Raw genomic sequence first — 19,347 nt, 5'->3', positions numbered from 1 at the left:
CTTCTGTTTCTTCATCTGTGAAATGGGGATACTGCTACTCACCTGATCGAGTTGGCTAGATTTGGCTGACAAATGTTAAATGCCCAGTGTACAAGGGCATCTCCAAGTCACCATCTGTAAGTCCATCTGCTATTATTATTTTCATCATGTAAAGCAGGTGTTTTTTTTTTTTTTTTTTTTTAGATTTTATTTATTTATGAGAGATACAGAGAAAAAGGCAGAGACACAGGCAGAGAGAGAGAAGCAGGCTCCAGGCAGGGAGCCTGACGTGGGACTCGATCCCGGGTCTCCAGGATCACGCCCTGGGCCGAAGGCAGGCGCCACCCAAGTGTCCCTAAAGCAGGTGTTTTAATCTAAATATTGACAGATCTTGAAAATGAATAGTTTCGTTTTTCTCAAATGTCATTTATTGGAAAATACAATTCCAGAGAAAGTAGCAGATATAAGGATGTCTGGGAAGTGGGTACAGTACACAGACCTCTTTAAATCAGGGGCACAGAAGGTCAAAATAAAATGAGCTACAGGCAAAAAGCCAGTAACACAACTATGGTCCATTCATCTGGAGAAGTTCCACCCCTGTTCCCCACTTCCCCCCAGCCCTTCCCCTCAGTGGTCACTTTACCCTTGACATTTTTAAACTAAAAGAAAAGTTAAATTTCCTCACTACCCCTGTGGCTTCAGTGAATGAAACTTCTTTCTCCAGTTATGGAATGAGTCAGTAAATGGGGGAATTTCTGACCTTGGAGCTGAGAGGGAAGCTGGGGAGGGATAGTTGAGAGGATCCTCGATTACCTTTGTGCCCCAATCATGGGGTATATTCCGCCGATTGTGGTTCAAAAAGTTACCATCAAATTCAAAGTCTCTCCCTCTTTTTCTAAGGAATACAACCCTCTGGAGTAAAGCACGGTGTGAATCCGAAGTCCGTCTGGTTGGGAATAGAGTGTAAGAGCTAAGAGACCCAGTCTCCCTCCCAGCTCAGCTCCAGGGGACCAATCACGCCCTCCCATCCAGCCTCCTCACAACCAAAGAACATCACTGGAATCCCGCACCCCATGCCCCTTTACTCCACTTAGGGCATCCCTTTGGCTCCAGACTAAACAGGTTTATGGCCCCATAGAATGAGGGAAATTCTTATTTTAAAAATGTGACAGAAATGGAGTTTGGGGAAAGCAGCACATGAAAAAGGACTGGGTGACGGGTGACAAGACACCCTGGCATCTGCAGCTGAGGCCCCTTCCCAGGGCCAGGATGCCCTTGGGTGGACGCAAATCTGAGAGCTGAGGCAGCACTTTATCCCACCAGAGAAAAAGGAAGGGAGACAGACCTATGGAGGAGCACCCCCAGCATATTCGCAGAGACCATATGGTCCCCAGAGGGCCCGTGAGAATGGAGGGGTAGAAGACAGTATTTCAGGGCGAGTCCTAGCAAAGCAGGGGAAGAGGAGAGGAAAAATCTTCCCTGAAAGAGCCTAGGTCCCTGAATTACAGGTCCTCTGCAGAGCCCCATTCGGAAGGCCCTTCCTTACAGATGTAGGTATCACATCGCTCTCCTTTGGAGGCAAAATCAGAAAGGCCCCATGTGGGCCTCTGTCCAGCACACCAGCCCTCCCTGCCCCTCCCCGACCTGCCCTCAGAGAGGGAGGGCTCTCACCGAGGACCCACCGGGCCCCTCCCCAAGTTAGGTCCTAGAGATAGAAAAACAAAAAACAAAAACAAATAAGCAAACAAACACAAACCTAACAAAAAGTCCAATAAGAACCTTAATCATACAAAAATCCAAACAGTCTTCCTCTTTTGCCTTCCGAGGCATATGTTAAGTCCCTTCTCACAAGGCTTCCTGTCCAGTCAGGACAACGTTACTATTTCATTTTTTAAAAATAAAAATAAAGATATCCGCCCACCCTCCCCCAAAATGCTACTTCCTACAGCCCACCCCACTCACCCCTAAACCAGGCATTGCTCCCTTGACACAAGGTAAACTTAAAACTTTGCTGCCACCTCACAGCCTCCAAGGGGCTGCTTATCACAACCAACCCAAATTTGTTTGGCAGAGGAGGGGATAGCAGAGAGCATCTTACTCTCCCTACCTCCTATCACGGAGGCCTGACCCACCTGGGCAGAGGGGAGGCCTGCCAAGGGCCCCGCCCCTTTGCAAGGAAAGGGCACATCAAGCAGGGGAAGAGTCTACTTCCCCTGGCTTTCCCAGCAGCAGGTGGTCCCCAGGCAGGGCGGGGAGGGGGGTTTGCTTTGCTGGGCTCACAAGGTCTCATGACTTCGAGATCCTAGCGCAAACCAGCCAGTCTTCTCCTGGGCCAGGTCCAGCTCTCGAAGACGGATGTGCACCTCCCCGAGGAGGACATTCTCCCAGAATCCTTGCTCGCTCAGCACACTCAGCTGCAGCTCCCTCTGCTGCAGGTCTCCCCTGGGGATCCCGTCATACACCAGCTGCCAGCACACAGAAAAGGGAGACGCTTAGGTCTGTGGGGGTTTGGTCTGGCTGAGCCCCCAACCAGAGTCCAGGGGGATAGAGAAGGCCCTCGGAACCCAAGAAGAGCTTTAAAGAACTTTGCTCTTTGCTGAGAGGTCAGGCAGGTGAGGGCTTTTGACTGGGCTGCCAAAGGACCAGCAGTCTGCTCTTCCTGATGGAACAGGACAGGGCTGAGGCCACGTTCCAGCTGTGGGATCCTGACCCCCAGGGTCACAGCAAACTTGTTTACGGAAGGGGCCAGATAGGAAACATCTTAGGCTTTTTAGGCCAAAGAGCATGGTCTGTGTCACAGGTATGCAATCCTGCAGGCTGCAACAGGGAGAGCAGCACAACTGAAGGGATAGGTGTGGCCGCATTCCAATACAATAGGCACGGTCCCCCAGCCCCAGCCCTACCCTAGCACATGCCCCACACACCATCTCATTGTAGGTAGGGTTGCAGGTTTTCCGGGCCACCTTGGTTTTCTTCTTAGTCGTTTTCTGAGGATCAGGGAGGAGGTAAATCTTCACGTAGGGGTCCGGGTCATTCCCATCCTGGAGCACTTGCTACAAAGGAAATGACAATTGAAAAAAAATTTTTTTTAAAAGAAGATTCCTATGTCTGCGTCTTTATCCCCACTTCTGCGAACATACCCTGATCCCGACTCTGACCCCCCACAACTGGCTTCTTGTGAGGCACAGTAACATGCTTCCCAGTTCACTCCACTCTGAGAGAAATATCTCCCATGACAGTATTAGATGTCCTCCTAAAACATCAATCTGATTGCCTATTATACAGTCTATTCTTTTCATACAAATGCTCGGGGCATGCCATAGCTTGGTCTGTTTTGACGGAGCCATCATGTCCCTAGAGATCTTCCTGCCTTACCCAATGCCTTTGTCTATTTTGTCACTTGATCCAAGCAACCCCCAAGAGATGGAAGATGAGTCAGAGAGATGAAGGTGCTTGAGGAAGGCCAGCCAATTAGCGCTTCATCCAACCTGATCCTTTTATTTTTTATTTTTATTTTTTTTTCAACCTGATCCTTTTAAATCATAAATTTGATCTTGTCCTGCCTCTGCTCAAAAAGCCTCTAATAGTTCCCATCTCACTCAGGGTAAAAGCACAGTCTTGACTGTGGGACCTGGGCTTCTGTGTGCTGTGCCCTCTCCAACCCTATTGTCCATCCACTATTCTCCCCTTTGCTCTGTAGCCTTCAGCCACCACAGGCCCCCTGCACTTCCCAGCACACCCCAGGCAGGCTCCTGACCCAGGGCTTTTGGGTTTAACTGCTCCCTCTGCTTGGAACAATCCTCACCTCCTTCCATCTTTTCTTAAATACCTCCTCATCAATGAGGGCTTCCCTGACCACTCTTTATAAAACTGCCACTACTTCGCTCCACCCCAGTATTCCTTCTTTGCTTTATTTCTTGCCAGAACACTTACCACTATCTGTTATATGCTCTGTATGTACCCTCCCAACCCTACCAAGTAGATACTAACATTATCTTCATTTTAATAAGGCTCAGGGTAGGAGCGGCTGGTTGGCTCAATGGGTTAAGCATCTGCCTTCGGCTCAGGTCATGATCCTGGGGTCCTGGGATGGAGCCCCAAATCAGGGAAACTTCCCTCTGCCCCTTTCCCATGCCCTTCATCACCCATGCTCTCAATCTCTCTAAATAAAATCCTTAAAAAAAAAAAAAAAAAACTCAAAGTAATTAGGCTACTTGCCAAAGTAAGAAAAAGTACAAGAGATAAAGAACCAAATGAAGACCATGTGTGTACTTACCAAGCCCCGAATATGCATCACCATAATGAAGAGCTTATTGTTTTTGTACGAGATGGATAGCTTCACTTCCCCTCCCACTTTCCCAACGGGCCGGGCCCAGGAGCCATCTAGAGGGACAAAGAAACTCAAGAAAGGTCATGAACCCAGTTCTGTCCCCATTTGGTGCCATGCAGATGTTTCTGTTTTCTTTTCCCCATCCCAGTATCTTCATGTTGGGTTCCTGATACCCCCATGGGGGAACTACCAAGTAAGGTTCGTGAACATGATTTAGAATCAGGTTAAGATGGTCTATTCAATTTGTGTGTGTGATCACCAACTGAATATCCGGTCCCTGGGAAACCTGTGTGAGGAGTTACAGGACCCACAGCCTGAGTGGGAAGCCAGAACCTTGAGCTAGTAAGCAAAGGATCAGAGACACATCAAGGGAAGAGAACTAGGAAGGGGCGGGGTCAAGAGGAACTACCCCTGGGAATGGTTCAGAGAGGTTGGCAGGGACATGACAGAGAAGACAGTATACCTGAGGACTTGGGAGCTGGGCTGGTGCCTGCAGCCTTCTCATCTCGGGACAGGGGATGGAAGAAGGTATACACTAAATCACACTGAAATGGAATCAGAGACAGAGTCATTCTTCAATAAGACAACAGCCCCAGGGCAGCCCCGGGGGCTCAGCGGTTCCGCCTTCAGCCCAGGTCGTGATTCTAGAGACCCGGGATCGAGTCCCACGTCAGGAGCCTGCTTCTCCCTCTGCCTGTGTCTCTGCCTCTCGGTCTCTCGGTCTCTGTCTCTCTCATGAATAAATAAACAAAACCTTAAAAAAAAAAAAAAAAGACAACAGCCCCATAAAAAAAAAGGAAAGGGACTATTCCAGATTAAAAGAGGCCTATGGTGGGGATCCCTGGGTGGCTCAGAGGTTTAGTGCCTGCCTTTGGCCCAGGGCTTGATCCTGGAGTCCTGGGATCGAATCCCATATTGGGCTCCCTGCGTGGAGCCTTCTTCTCCCTCTGCCTGTGTCTTTACCTCTCTCTGTCTCTCACGAATAAATAAATAAAATCTTTAAAAAAGAAAAAAGAGGCCTATGGGGTGCCTGGGTGGCTCAGTTGGTTAAGCGTCTGCCTTTGGCTTGGGTCATGATCCCAGGACCTGTGTCAGGCTCCCTGCTCAGCAGGGAGTCTGCTCCTCCTTCCGATCCTCCCCCTACTCATCTCTCTTTCTTGCTATAAAAATGGAACAACCAAATGTAATATGTACTTCTTGTTTGGATCATGGCTCAAACCAACCAACTGTAAGAAGAATTTTGGGGATGACAGAGAAACTTTGAATATGGACTGTGTATTGGATGATATAATGATACTGCAGTTATATAAGAATATGTCTTTATTTTTCAGAGATGCATACTGAGTATTTAGGAATAGAATGTCATGATGTCTGTGAATGACTTTAAAATTACTTCATACAGAAATAGATGAAGCAGGGGGACCTGGGGGGCTCAGTAAGTTAAGCATCTGCCTTCAGCTCAGGTCATGATCCCAAGGCCCTGGGATGGAGCCCTACCTCGGGCTCCCTGCTCAGTGGAGAGGCTGCTTGTCTCCCTCCCTCTGCCCCTCCCCCTATCTCATGTGCTCTCTCTCTGTCTCTCAAATAAATAAATAAAATCTTTTTACAAAATAGATGAAATAAATATGGCAAAATATTAACTGTTTAGGTGGTGGACATATAGGCACACATTATTATTTCTCCGCTTTTCTGTATGTTTGAAAGTTCTCATAATAAGTTTTTAAAAAGGAAAGAAAACCAAAAACACTCGGTCACATCAGGTCAAAAGCAGTCTGTTCTCTGCCACACCCTCCCCATGGACACACATACCTTTCAAGCAGAGAAATAGTTAAGCCAGCCCTGGACAGAGACCATGAATTCTACTTTTGAGAAAGTTTTTAACTATATTAGGGAAAACAAAAACTAAAATGTATGAAAATACCTACTCTAGCATTAATAGTGGGGGAAAAATGGACATAATGTAAATATTTCTTAAGAAGCAAATGGTTAAGGAGATTTTGGTATTGCAAGTCAAAATATTAACTTGGTACAGATATTTAAAGTTATACTAAGTGAGAAATACATTACAGAGTGATCTTGAAGCTATGATCATAAATGGTTAAGAGTCACATTTGCATATAGACAAATAAGAAGGAAACATGGAAATGGGGTTAGATGATTTGTCAGGGGGATGGGGCTCCTGGTGGCTCCATTTGTTTTTATGCTCATTATAACACCAAATTGTAATAGCATCTGTTTAAAAAAAAAAATCTAGGTAAATACACTCAACCAGCTCAAAAAAACTCCTTTTCCTCAAGAACCCCTTCCTTCCTAAGGTTCTGATCACTCCCACACTCTGGAAGCTTCTGATACGTCAATGTCTCATAATGTGTCTCTGTGCTTGAGGCTGCACATTGCCTGTTTGGGCACAACCCTCCCTCCCTTCCTCCCCCTCCTCCCGCCTGTCTCCCCTTCCTCCCCCTTCCTTGCCTCTCTCACGCCCCCTCCTCCTTCCCCTGCAGTCAGACAGACCCCAAGAGTCAAGTCCATCCTTGATGGCCAGCAGGCTTGCCCCCTCCCTGCTTCCCCCCACCCCCACCCCCACCCCCACCCCAGCGCCCCCAACTGCTGGGAGCAGAGGAGAGCCCACCCACCTCGGCCACCTCGGGGGCTTCGTGGGTCAGGTGCCAGATGTAGCGGTTTAACTCCTCCCTCCGCCGCTCAGCCACCGCCTCTCCCCGCGAGCGGCCGATCACGAAGCGACTGGGGAAGCTGTCGAGGCAGGTGGGCAGTGGGAACGCAGGAGGGGCCGGCAGGGGCAGAGGAGGAAGCAGCGACAGGCTTTTGTCACATTTCATTTGCATGTTCAGCGACCTGCCCCACACTTCCCAGCAGCCGGCCCCATTCCTGTCACGGCTCCCTCGGTGGACACACTCTGGCCCATCTCACGTGGCAGTTCCAGGGAACCCAGGCAAGAAAACCAAGCTATTGGACAGAGTCCTAGGGCTCCCCGGAGAAGCTCACGGTTTTCCTCAACAAGGTAAAAATTCATTTGAAAACTCAAAACTCATTTTTTAAGAATTGTGGTGACATACACAGAATATAAAATTTACCATCTGAACCATTACAGTCCAGTGGCCTTAGATACACATTGTTGTGCAACCATCACCAACCATCTTGCACAACTAACCCTCTGGACCCGTTAAACAGCTCCCTATTCCTCCCTCCTTCCCTCCGAGCCCTGGTGACCACCCTTCTACTTTTGGTCTCAAGGCATTTTGACTACTCTAGGGACTCATATAAATGGAATACTACACAGTATTTGTCTTTTTGTGACTGGTCTATTTCCCTGAGCATCATGTCCTCAAGGTCCATCCATGTTGTAGCATGTGCCAGAATCTCCTTCCTTTTAAGACTTAATATTCCATCATATGTATACACCACGTTTTATCTATTTACCTTTTACTCTTTAAAAGCTAAGAAAGTTAGAAACATCTTCAGATCCACTCAGTCCTCTGCCTTTTTAGCTCTAGTTTTCTCTCCTGGCATGTGGACCCAAGCTCATTTTCAAGACTGAACAGAGTCCGGAAACCCGGCCAGCAGAGGGCACACCTGTTACCACACTCATTACTAGGCCAAGAATACCAAGCAGCAGTCCTGCCCACCCTCTCTCCGATCTCCTTCCCCAGGATCCCCCTGTGCAGAGAGGAAAGGGGGCAGGTACCTGGGCAGGAGGGAAGAAGGGAAGAGCAGCCGCAGCTTATTGTGTAATTCCTGGAACTCCTCAAATGTCCGTTGGATGTAAGTGGCCTCATGAGAGTTCTCTCTCATCACCTTTACCACATATACCTGCAAAGGTCCAAGTCTTAGAAAATACCTGCCAAACACTGTACACTCAATGAAGGGAGTAGGTAAGGAAATAGAAAAGGGAAGGGGGGTGTGCGTGTGTGTGCACGCGCGTATGTTGGGGAAGCCCACTTTCCAAAAGGAAAAAGGCAAAAGTGTCTCCAAAGAAAAAGATGATAGTACATTTGCAGGAATCTGAAAACAAACATTTTCTGCACATGTTTCATAGGACCCTTGACCCAGAAGGAACACACATCCAATTCAGCTCCCTGATTCTAGCACCCCACTGGGGCAGGGGAGAAGCGTGATCTGTGACTGCACTGCATCCAGCATGGGATGCTCACAACTGCATTGTCCACTATGTGGCTGTGAAGAGACAGAACCCCAACATGATGGGCTGGTGGGGAACAAGATGGGGCCATATTGGAGAAAACACTTACGTAGCCCTTGTTGGGGTGGAAAATCTTCTCATGGCGGCAGAGAAAAACATCAGTGATGCGGCCAGAGCTCTTGAGCGTGTGTGTTCGGGGGGCAAAGGAAAGGGTCAGCCGGTCGTCTGAGCCTGTAAACTTCATCTGAGCCAGGTTATGGATGAAAAAATTGAGCTTTGTGGCTACACTGCCCAGGCTGGACTCAATCAACCTGTTGGTGTAGGAGGATGGGAAGAAAAGGATGTCACCATGGACCCAAGTCCCCACTGCTGGGACAGAGCAATCTCAACAAATATGCTCTGACACCTGGGACTAACACTCAACTCAGAATCATTTTCCTTGTGAATTATCCTCACAGAGTATTTGACTGGCACACAATCATCTATATGCAATTTATTTATGTGAATCCTGGGGTCTTATCTCCCCTCGCTGCCCTCCTGAGCCAAAGATGGTTAAACCAAGGTAGGAAGGAATCAGGGATTCCACCACAGGGTCAGTATGAAAACGTCTACATACAGTAGACCTCCAGTACGCTGGAACCTCACCATGCACTGTTCAATCTAGAGATTTCAGACCAAAAGGAGAGGTTCTATGTGAGACATACAGAGAAAATGTAGTTTGCCAAATTCCGAAAAGTGCCTGACAAAACGGAGGCATCGCCTACAGGGACAGGACTATAGACATGAGTACAGAGACACTTCCTTGCTTCCATGCAGAGTACCTAGAAACACTGTCAAGTATGGGAAAATGGAATCATGGAATTCCATGTTTTGATAAGGGCAAAGGTTCTGATCCAGAGAGCTAAGAACTAAGAAAAATCCATTGACGTCCCATAAGCAAAGTCTGACCAAGACCTGGCAAGAATGTGAGTTAAGGGATTGCAGTAGCTCTATACACAAGAGTAAGCACCAAAGCGCAGACAGGCAACGGAGTCAGAGAAGTCAAGCGATTTACCTAAGTCGGAGGCTGAGGTAGGACAGCAGACACATGTTGTCAACTCTAGGCTCTGCCATCTGAGCTACACCTGTTTTCCTAGCCTTCCTCCTCCCCATCAGGCAGCCTGGAGATGAATGGCGGGGGGGGGCAGGGGGCAGAACTGTTCCGTGCACAGGGTGTTACCTGGTGAAGTAGGTAGTAGCATTGGCTTCTGTGTCCTGAGGTCTCAGAGCATCATATACATATTTGAGGTCCTCTAGGTCTGAGAGCTCAGGGATCCCACAGGACAGCATCTAGAAGGAAAACAAAAATGGAGAATGGGCAACCAGAAATGTTTGCTCCTTCCTCCCATAGGCAAGATTTTCTATAGCTAGGCTCCCTAGCCCTCCTAGACGGTGGTGGACGGATGCTGTGGGCAGTGGCTGGAAGGCCACAGGAATTGAGGGGCTGGGGTGGGAAGTCGGACACTGCGCAGACACCACTGTTCCCGGCTGTCTGGGCCCTGCCTTATCTAGACCTCAGAGAAGTAGATCTCCAGAAATCCTTTGAATCAAGACAGGAAAGTCTTAAAGATGGCACCAGATGATAAGAAGGAGTTGTTCAGAAAGAGATGGAGCTCCTCACCAGGCCCAGGAGGTTGAGGAAGAGGTGGGTGTGCTTGCGGATGAGGTTGTAGGCTTGGCAGCAAAGGTCAACAAAATCATGGAAGCGGCTGGAAGGCTTGTCACCCCCGTTGATGACATATGCCATATCCGATGTGAAGACAAAGGGGGCGCGGTCCCTGGGCCAAAGGGAACATACAGGTAGAATGTCAACATGGAGGAAGAAGCCCCCCTACCTTGTGGGGTGCATCAGGGAATGGTTCCCCTCACTACCTGTGGGAACCGGGATAGATGGGGCTCTCTCTAACTTTTTCTTTTCCTACCTTAGTCTTAAAAAATCCCCAGAGATGTCCTTCATTGGTTCCTTGTCCGTGAGCTACCAATATTTTTCCTGGGTATCTAACTGTATTCCCTTTTGCTGCAGTTTGGGCTCATTTCCCTTTGCTCAGTCCTCAGCAGGGAGAGAGAAGAGCTGGTCCCCACCTCCTGCAAGGCCTTGCAAGGACTTCTTCACTTCTCTCTCAGGCTTTTTTCAAAAGCTGCTCAGCCCGGGGGCTCCAGTGCCGCCCCTTCCATGATGGGCTTGTGGTCAGCTTGGAACCATTTCTTTTGACCTCCTTGCCCTCCACACATGGCTGGGCTTCAGGAGATCACTTACCGCTTGATGTTGCCGAACATCTGAGCATGGCCCAGGAAGCGGCCAAAATCTATGTGGAACATGTGGCCGGTGGTCTTCAGCATGATATTATCATTGTGCCGGTCACAGATGCCCAAGACATATGTGGCCACGCAGCAGCCAGCACAGGAATAGATGAAGTTCTCCACAGCCTGGGGGGAAGGCAGGCAGATGGGAGGAGAGGACAGAAAGGGACCCCAAGGGCCACGGCCAGACTGAATTCAGCCAGCCCCGCTCTCTCCCTCCTGAGCCCCAACAGCACCTCATGCCTGCCAGTTCAGCCTTCATCACTCACGCACACAGAAACCTCTCTCCTGTCTTATGGGCTCTACGGAGATGGAAGGCTTCATGTGTATCTCCACCACTTTATCTGCAATTCAGCTTCCTCTGCACCTTTCTTTCTCCCAGAGAAATCGGTGGGAAAGACAGTGAACCTATCTGGGAGCCCAGATTTGCCCAGCCCAGACTGAAGAGACCCTAACAGACAAGAAGACTGGTGCTTTCAGTGTTCCCAAATGCTTGTGACCATCTCAACTCACGCACAGCACCGAGGCAGCTGACCCTGCTCAGAATTCTTCTAGACTTCTCTCTGCCCCATATACACCTCTCATTCCCAGGGTTCTTGGTAGCAGCTAAGTGCTAATCTAATTAAAGTCACTTCACTCCAAAGAAGAGCTGAGACAGTTTAACACTCCTAGGGGCGTTTTACACTTGAAAAATCAGACATCTCTAGTTGGTAAACTGTGTGAGAGATTTTTTAGTTTATAATGGGGTAGGAGTGCAGGGTGATGGCTAAGGGGTTAGATCCACCTTTTCCATATGGTAATTTGTCCCCTTATCTGTCTCTCCAAGAAGGACAAATAATGAAATTAGCAAATGGATATATTTCACCCTCTGAATCATCTTTGTGAGGTTTATGGAATTTCTAAGGATTCAAGAAAAGACTCCTCAGCAGAGTGCAAAAACTGGCATAGCCAATAAGGAATGTACAGGCTTGAGAATTAGAGAAAGCTTCCAGATATAGAATGTGCGTCCTCCCTGCTCTCTGTGCAAATTTCCCTCCATCCTTCAGGGCCTGGAGTTCCAGGCCTTCCCAGCTCCTGCAGACTCCTCTCTTATTGAGCCCCAACAGCCCTACCGCCACCCCCATTCACCCAGCCCTCATTTTTCTTTCTCCTGGGTCTAAGGGTCTTATCTCCCAGCAGCTTCTTGGCTTTCCACAAGGCCGGTTTCAAAACTAGCCACACAGAACTGCCCCCCTCCCCAGCGACTTGTCTATTTAAACCAGATGGCGAATCCACAGGAATCTAAGAACAGAAAGTCTATAAAGAAATCACAGAATGCACCTTCTGGAAGAAAAAGACTATTTCCAAGGCAGAGAAATAGATGAATGAAAAGAAACCACACAGTAAGGAGTACAACCCATCACCTCCCAGTCTTGACCTTCATCTCCATCAACTTGTCTTCCTGCCACAGATATTCTTTCTCCCTGGAATGCATCCTTTTTCTTTTCCTTTTTAAGATTTTATTTTTAAGTAATCTCTATACCCACTGTGGGGCTTAAATTCACAACCCTGAGCGAGGATCAAGAGTTGCATGCTCTACCAATGAGCCAGCCAGGCGCCCCTACCTGGAATGCATCCTGTCTTGACTCACAGAATAGCTATGTGGCCATGGGTAAATGACTCAGGTCTCATCACCTGAGTTATGTGGCATGTTTGGCTGCAGGAAGTCTCACCAGACCAAGAGAGCTCTCCTGATTTAAGGGATTTTCATTTGAAGGATGTGGGCAACTCTCTTTGTTCAGGAAGTGGCCAGGAGACAAATAGCTCTAGTTCTTTCCTACTGGAAGTCATCGGAAGAAACTACCAGCACAATTCTAGTAGAAAGCCTAGAAGAGCTGACAGGCTGCCTTTGGAGGACTGATATTAAACACAAAAGACACAGAGTGAGTTTCTCCGTGCATTCTTCTATCACATTTGTTATGACTTCTTATTACATTGGCCAGAAGACATTATAAGTCCAGCACCAAGCACAGCACCTCTGCATGGTCGCCACTTAATACCTGAAGAATACATGTTAGTGGGAAGTAGTATATGGGGTAGAGGAGTGGGAGGAAAGAATTCACACTATTCTTCTCCAAGGGTAGAGGGCCTTGTGACTGGCAATGCACAGAGGGTGGGTTTTGAGGAATGGGGAAGGGAACACTTGACTTTCCAGGCAGAAGGAACAGAATCATCTAAATTTGATTTATCTAAATCATCTATTTTCTCCTACTGGGGAAATAGGAGACTCCTAGGTTGGGGCATAAATTATCCTAAGAGGGGAGGTGCGATAGATGGGACTGCAGGGGTAAGCAGGCCTGGATTACAACAGGATCTGTGTGCAATGCCATAGATTGTATCTAACAATGTATAGATTGGATCTATCTTTTAGGACATACGGAGCCTTTGAAGAACTTAGAGCAAAGGTGTGACATGAGCAGTTAATACTTTATTGAGGGATCCCTGGGTGGCGCAGCAGTTTGGCGCCTGCCTTTGGCCCAGGGCGCGATCCTGGAGACCCAGGATCGAATCCCACATCGGGCTCCCGGTGCATGGAGCCTGCTTCTCCCTCTGCCTGTGTCTCTGCCTCTCTCTCTCTCTCTCTCTGTGACTATCATAAATAAATAAAAAAATTAAAAAAAATACTTTATTGAAAAAACAACCTCTGACATCAAGCAGAAGATGATGACAGGAGAGCATTCCAGTGGTTCAGGGACAGATAGCACATAGCTGAGAGAAATGGAAAGAAGAGGACAGATGTGGAAAGATGCTGGGGGAAGAATTAACAGTGCTTGGTATAGCCGAGGTGAGCCAGAAGGAAGCATCAAGACCCATGGCTCTGTCTTGGGTGACTTCAGAGACTCATACCATTTACTGATAGGAAACATACAAAAAGCAGGTTTTTCTTGAGAAAAGGAGACAGGGAAAGCTTGGGTTTGCCTATACGGAGTTTGAGGTTATGGGTAAAGTACAAGGGGAGATATCCAGCAAGCAGGTGGCTTAGGGCATACAGCTCCAGGGAGAGAGGAGGGAATGGCTTTGGAAGACGTCAGCAGGTGGGTGGTACCTAAAGTAATAAGAGATGATGAGCTGGCACAAGAATACAAAGAGAGTCCAGCAGGCCAGGAATTAAATCCTGAGGACACTTGATGGGATGAGCACTGGATATTATACTATATGTTGGCAAATTAAATTTAAAAAAATTTTAAATAAAGAAATAAAAATAAAATTTAAAAAATCCTGGGATATGCAAACATTTAAGGCCGTCTACAATCGTCTAGTTCAATGTTCACTGAACCTTCTGATTATAATTTGGCTGTCCATATGGGTTTTCCCTTAGGAATAAAATGCATAATAAATAAAATGCATTGATCCATATATATTAGTATCAGGGTCCCCTTGGAAGTTAAGTTATATAATTTAGCATTCTGGCTTATAGTAAATCTCTTATGAGGTGGTTATTATGACTTGTTCCCTCCCCTAAACTCAGTTAACCCAGATTAGAGCCATGACAAGCCTTGGACCACGGCAGGCCACCAAAGCCCTACCAACTAGGAATGCTCCACCTAAGGAACAGGCCAGCCTCCTTTCCTATTACTTCTGTCTCCTATCTAACCTTAATCCTGGCTCCTGCTTCTAGCCTGGCCTCAAACCAGCTCCGCATCTAGGAACAACTGAGTGAATATTAATTCACATTCGTGAAAAGAGGATTTGGATTAAAATAATCTCTAAAGTCTATTCCAACTAACTCTTGCTCTATAAAGTGCACAGAAGGGCACAGGAGGAACGGAACAGGATGCACAAATAGGAGAGATCCAGGCAGTTTCTTGAAAGTTGGCCCCCTCCTCCTCCCAAAACTCGATCTGCCAGGAGGACTCAACAAAGGTTTTCCAGCTGGATGCCAGGGGATTTTCTCTCCGCTTATGACAGTCATTTGACCCAAGCCCTCCAGATGTGGAGGCACCCATCAGCTGTGTCTTTTTCCTCTTGACACAGCTGAGCTGTCTCCACAGTGCACATGCAGACCTTGTATAACAGAGCAATGTGCCAGAGTCAGGCACCCACCCCACCCCCAGCCTCACCCCCACCCCCAATCTTACCTTCTCATACTCGTCTTCCCCGGGGTTGTGTTTCTGCAGCCAGTCCGCCAGGGGCCTGTCCTTGAAGGAACCAGTCACCCCATGCTCCACCTGGATCTTGCGCAGCGTCTCGGCATTGGGAATCATCTCCACCATCCCTGTGAGAGGAGGCATGGGTGTAGCACTCCCGGGGATAGCAATGGGGACTATGGGGACAGAACTACAGGAGCTTTGCTGCAAGCTTCCCTAGAAATTAGGCTCTAGAATATTTGGATAAAGTCTGATAATAAGGAGAAAAGGACAGTAGAGGGAATACTGTTCCCACGCTTCATATTCCACACTGGGATATCAGGGCTCTTTGCTCTCCCAAACTCATAGTTGCTATTCTTTTTTTGTTTCTAACTTTTACAATTGGAATTTTCAGATACATATATGTATACGTATATGCCATATCCGAACAATGTTCATATACGAACAATGTTCATATGTTCATCAATAATTATTCATATATATGTATGAATTTTATACATATACACACACATATATGAACAAAGAGAATGAGATCATGAATTCACACATAATGATCACCTAGTTTCAAAAATTATCAACATTTTGCTAATCTTGTTTTACCTGTTTCACTCAGCCAACCGTGCTTCTTCCCTCCTTACTGGAGTACCTTTTCTCTTTTCTTTTCTTTTCTTTTCTTTTCTTTTCTTTTCTTTTCTTTTCTTTTCTTATTTATTTATTTATTTATTTATTTATTTATTTATTTATTTTTAAGTAAACTCCAGGAGCACCTGAGTAGCTCAGCTGGTTAAGCATCTGCCTTCAGCTCAGGTCATGATCCCAGGGTCCTGGGATCAAGCCTTGCCTTAGGCTCCCTGCTCAGTGGTGAGTCTGCTTCTCCCTCTCTCTCTCTGTCCCTCCCTCTGTGTGCGCTCGCTCTCACACGCGTGCTCTCTCTCTCTCTCAAATAAAATCTTAAAAAAATAAAATAAACTCTGAGCCCAATGTGGGGCTTGAAGTCACAATCCTGAGATCAAGAGTCACATGACTCTATGGACTAAGCCAGCCGAGTTCCCCTTTACAAATCCCAGACATGTCTTTTCACTCATAAATGTTTCGAGTACCACTAACAAGGGCATAAGCACCATGCCATTAGCACACCCAAAAAATTAACAATCGGCCTTCAACCCAGTCTTTATTTACATTTCTCCCTATTGCCTGAAAAGTACCTTTTCACACTTGATTAGTTTGAGTTAGGACCCAAAGTCTACACGACATGTCTGGTTGTTACATCACATCGTTTTATTCCGGTTTCTTTGTCTCTGCTCTGCCTTCCTTTTCTTAATGCCCTTCCATAGCTTCTATTGAAATTATCTTGTCCGTTTCACTTTTCTGGAGAAGCACACAACCCATGTTGGGGAATGGGCAAAAGAGCAGTAAAGCAAAGGGGTGCCCTTCATGCCAGCTGCCTGGGCACAGCCCCCTCCCCCTATTCCCAACTGACCTCTCCCCCGGCCAGTGGAGAAGCAGCGGAAAATGACCATGCGCATGTCCAGCCCCTCTTGAACCCAGATCTTGTTCATGATGCGAATCATCTGCAAGGTTAGCATGTCCTGGCGAAGGTCATCCCCGCACTGGAGAAAGAAAGTGAGCAGAGCTCATCTCCACTGCCTCCCCAGGCTCCCAGATCCTCCAAGAGAGCCACGCTGGTCCAAACAGCGACAGAGGACCGCCCAGTTTTCCCACCTCCCATCTCCCATCTTCACTCACACCAGGTCAAACGACCAGAGATGTGCCAGTAATTACATTCGCCCATGCAGTGTTCTGGCTCTTGCTTCAACCCCGCGGCCCCATTTGAACCAAATTTAGATTCCTGATTAAGACCTTTTAAAATCTGAGCATTTATCGCTGGGATTTGGAGCTCACACACAGCCAACATATAAATTACACAGTCACATACACGCATCTCCTCTCCCCCCAGATGACATGTTCTCAGACTATGGTTTACTTCTCAGAATCATGAATGTATGAATGTATCAGGAAGGACCTGAGGGTTCATCTAGTCCAAACTGCACCTGTTCTCTTAATTTCCTCTTCAACACTGCTGCCAGGCAGCCATCCAGCCTCCACTTGACTACCCTCAGGGACAAGCAGATCACCCCTGTATCCATTCATTCTCGGGATGGCTCTGCCTCCTAGCACACCTCTGTAAACTGAGCTGCCAGTAGCTTTGCTACACCTGCCAACATCCTATTCCTAGCCTGTGGGGCCATGCAGAATTCCTTTTTGATTTGGCAGGCTCTCACATGTGAAGATGGTAGCTCGGAATGACAGGAAAAGAAGTGCCTGAGGCCACTCCTGCCACCCTTTGACTCCCTTCTCTACTCTCCTCTATCACTATCATCCCACCAGGCTTTCGAGGTGTCCTCACCTTGAAGATGATGCGGATGTTCTCACCCAGAGGATCCACATTCTGGAAAGACAGCTTGAGGGGGACAGCATTGGAGTTGAAGTAGGAACAGTCCTGCCACAGGAGAGACGGTAGTGACGAGGGTCAGGAAAGACAACGCCCTCAGGACTACGCACCATGGGTCAAGCTGCCGCCGGCCCACCAGCTTGTAGTTTCTGCCAGATTCCTCAGGAGCCCGCACTCCTTCCACACACACCACCACCCCCACTGGCCCTGGGCAGTTTGTTACAGCCTCAGCTTCGGCACCTGCTCTCTCATCCCTTCAGTGTATTCGGCATACGACCTCCTAGGACAGGACTCCTGTCTATACCTCAGTGTACCCCTCTGCAAAATGGGTCTCACGACAGGACCAACTTTGTAAGAAATGTGAGCATGAGACACCATGCCCAGTGTAAAGCACTCAGAAGAGTACAGGCACAGGCACAGAGATGGTGCTCGGCAAGAACAGATGCCAGCTGCGGTCATGATCACCAGCCTGGACTTACACCCAGTGGCATCAGGGAGACACCCAACTCCCAACCCAACTCCTCCCTCCCGCGCAGCTGTCAGGTCAAAGTCCATACACACTAGAGCTGGAAAGAGGCCCCAAAGATACCTTTCTTCTTCATACCTCTCAATAACCAGGGTGTGGGTGCCTCACCTCCATTGAGCCCTCCCTGCCCCGAGAGCCCCAACCCCCCGTCACTCACCCTGGGCACAATGCCCTTAACCAGCAGACTAGGGCTGAGTGGCAAGCGGCAGGAGCCATTCAGGGCAAAGAACTGCCTCACCTCCTCCAGGCCCGTGCGGAGGATCCCCTGAGAGGGAGAGGGAAGGACAGTAGGGGTGAGTGGGTTGCCCATAAGCTCTACTCAGAACCAAGCCTCTCCCGGGGCTGGGCACCCAGTAGTAGCTGGTGTGAAAACCACCATCTGAGAAGTGTGGACAACTCCCAGGAGACCGTGAAGAAGGAAAACCACGCAGCCTGGGGTATGGCGCCTGGGACAGTGCACAGGCAGCAAGCCCAAACAGCTTACAGAGGCGAGGCAGATGACATCACGGTGAGAGGCAGGTGCATCTCAGAGGGGTGACGCTGCTCAGGCTGTTGCCAAGAAAGGCCAACAATCCGCACTTTAAATTCTCCCAATTTTTAAATGTTAGCAAACAGGAATACTGTTGGCTTAATACAGCCTGGTTATACAAACAGATAAAGGTCCCGCTCTGGGTAGCAGCAGCACTGAGCTATGACTCATGGCATAGGGAACAACGTCAGACTGGATTTCAGCCCTTGTTTGCCCTCTCCAGCTGGGTGCTCTCATGCAGTGAACAACTTATAAACTTCTACAAATGTGCTTAGCCTTCAAAGCAAACAGTTAAATAAAAACTGTAATACTTTGCAGGCTAACCAAAACCCATCCGTGGGCTGTATCCAGCTTGCAGACTGTCAATTTGTGGCTTGTGGGTTAGAGACAGAGGCACCTCCTTCCAGTCCCTAAATCGGAGACGGTCAAGTGCCATCCTGCTGGTGAGGACGTTGAACAAATTAATGACTTAATGGTTAAAAAAGCCCAAGACCAGAAGTGGGTGGAGGTGGCCCCGCCCCCCTCACCTGCCGTGTGGATGGGGTGGCCTCTCGGACTTGCTGCGCCAGCTTGGCCAGGGTATTGACAAGCCAGCACTGGCGGTTAAACTCCTCTCTCAGCCCCTTGCCACAGCAGCACAGCAAGGCTGCCAGCAGGTACTGGTAGCGGATGCTGAACTGGGAGTCTTTGAGGCCATCCTTTAGCAGCCTGCAAAGCAAAGGGAGCAGGGTGGGTCGGGACACTTGGGATCACAGGCAAGGGTGTGTGGATTGGGGGATAGGAGGGGTCAGACCCAGCTCCAGCTCCCTGGAAAACCCACCCCAAGCCTGGGAGGGAAAGCCCCTCTGCAGCTCCTTTGTCCTTTCTGTTTCTGCCATGTGTGGATGGAAAGGAGGGCCAGGGATGAT

At 48.3% G+C, this 19,347-nt stretch overlaps 1 protein-coding gene across 5 annotated transcripts in view; it reads right to left on the bottom strand.

Annotated features, from left to right (window-relative positions):
* Positions 1–384: 384 nt before the first annotated feature.
* PIK3C2B (phosphatidylinositol-4-phosphate 3-kinase catalytic subunit type 2 beta) overlaps positions 385–19,347 on the bottom strand; it is a 65,730-nt gene continuing 46,767 nt past the window's right edge. For all 5 annotated transcript variants that reach the window (XM_072814763.1, XM_072814764.1, XM_072814765.1 and 2 more), the window contains 15 exons: positions 18,967–19,147; positions 18,068–18,175; positions 17,340–17,432; positions 16,413–16,542; positions 14,924–15,060; positions 10,762–10,931; positions 10,126–10,282; positions 9,685–9,794; positions 8,575–8,776; positions 8,013–8,137; positions 6,943–7,060; positions 4,773–4,854; positions 4,256–4,362; positions 2,904–3,032; positions 385–2,444 (listed from right to left, as the gene is read on the bottom strand). In XM_072814763.1, the coding sequence (XP_072670864.1) occupies positions 2,256–2,444; positions 2,904–3,032; positions 4,256–4,362; positions 4,773–4,854; positions 6,943–7,060; positions 8,013–8,137; positions 8,575–8,776; positions 9,685–9,794; positions 10,126–10,282; positions 10,762–10,931; positions 14,924–15,060; positions 16,413–16,542; positions 17,340–17,432; positions 18,068–18,175; positions 18,967–19,147 (2,038 nt within the window). In that variant the 3' untranslated portion in view covers positions 385–2,255. The remainder of the gene's footprint in view (positions 2,445–2,903; positions 3,033–4,255; positions 4,363–4,772; positions 4,855–6,942; positions 7,061–8,012; positions 8,138–8,574; positions 8,777–9,684; positions 9,795–10,125; positions 10,283–10,761; positions 10,932–14,923; positions 15,061–16,412; positions 16,543–17,339; positions 17,433–18,067; positions 18,176–18,966; positions 19,148–19,347) is intronic.

Source organism: Canis lupus, chromosome 38, assembly GCF_048164855.1.
Source record: "Canis lupus baileyi chromosome 38, mCanLup2.hap1, whole genome shotgun sequence".
Classification (NCBI taxonomy): Eukaryota; Metazoa; Chordata; class Mammalia; order Carnivora; family Canidae; genus Canis; species Canis lupus.
The sequence above is the reverse complement of the archived record's forward strand: the minus strand, read 5'-3'. Positions and strand labels throughout refer to the sequence as shown.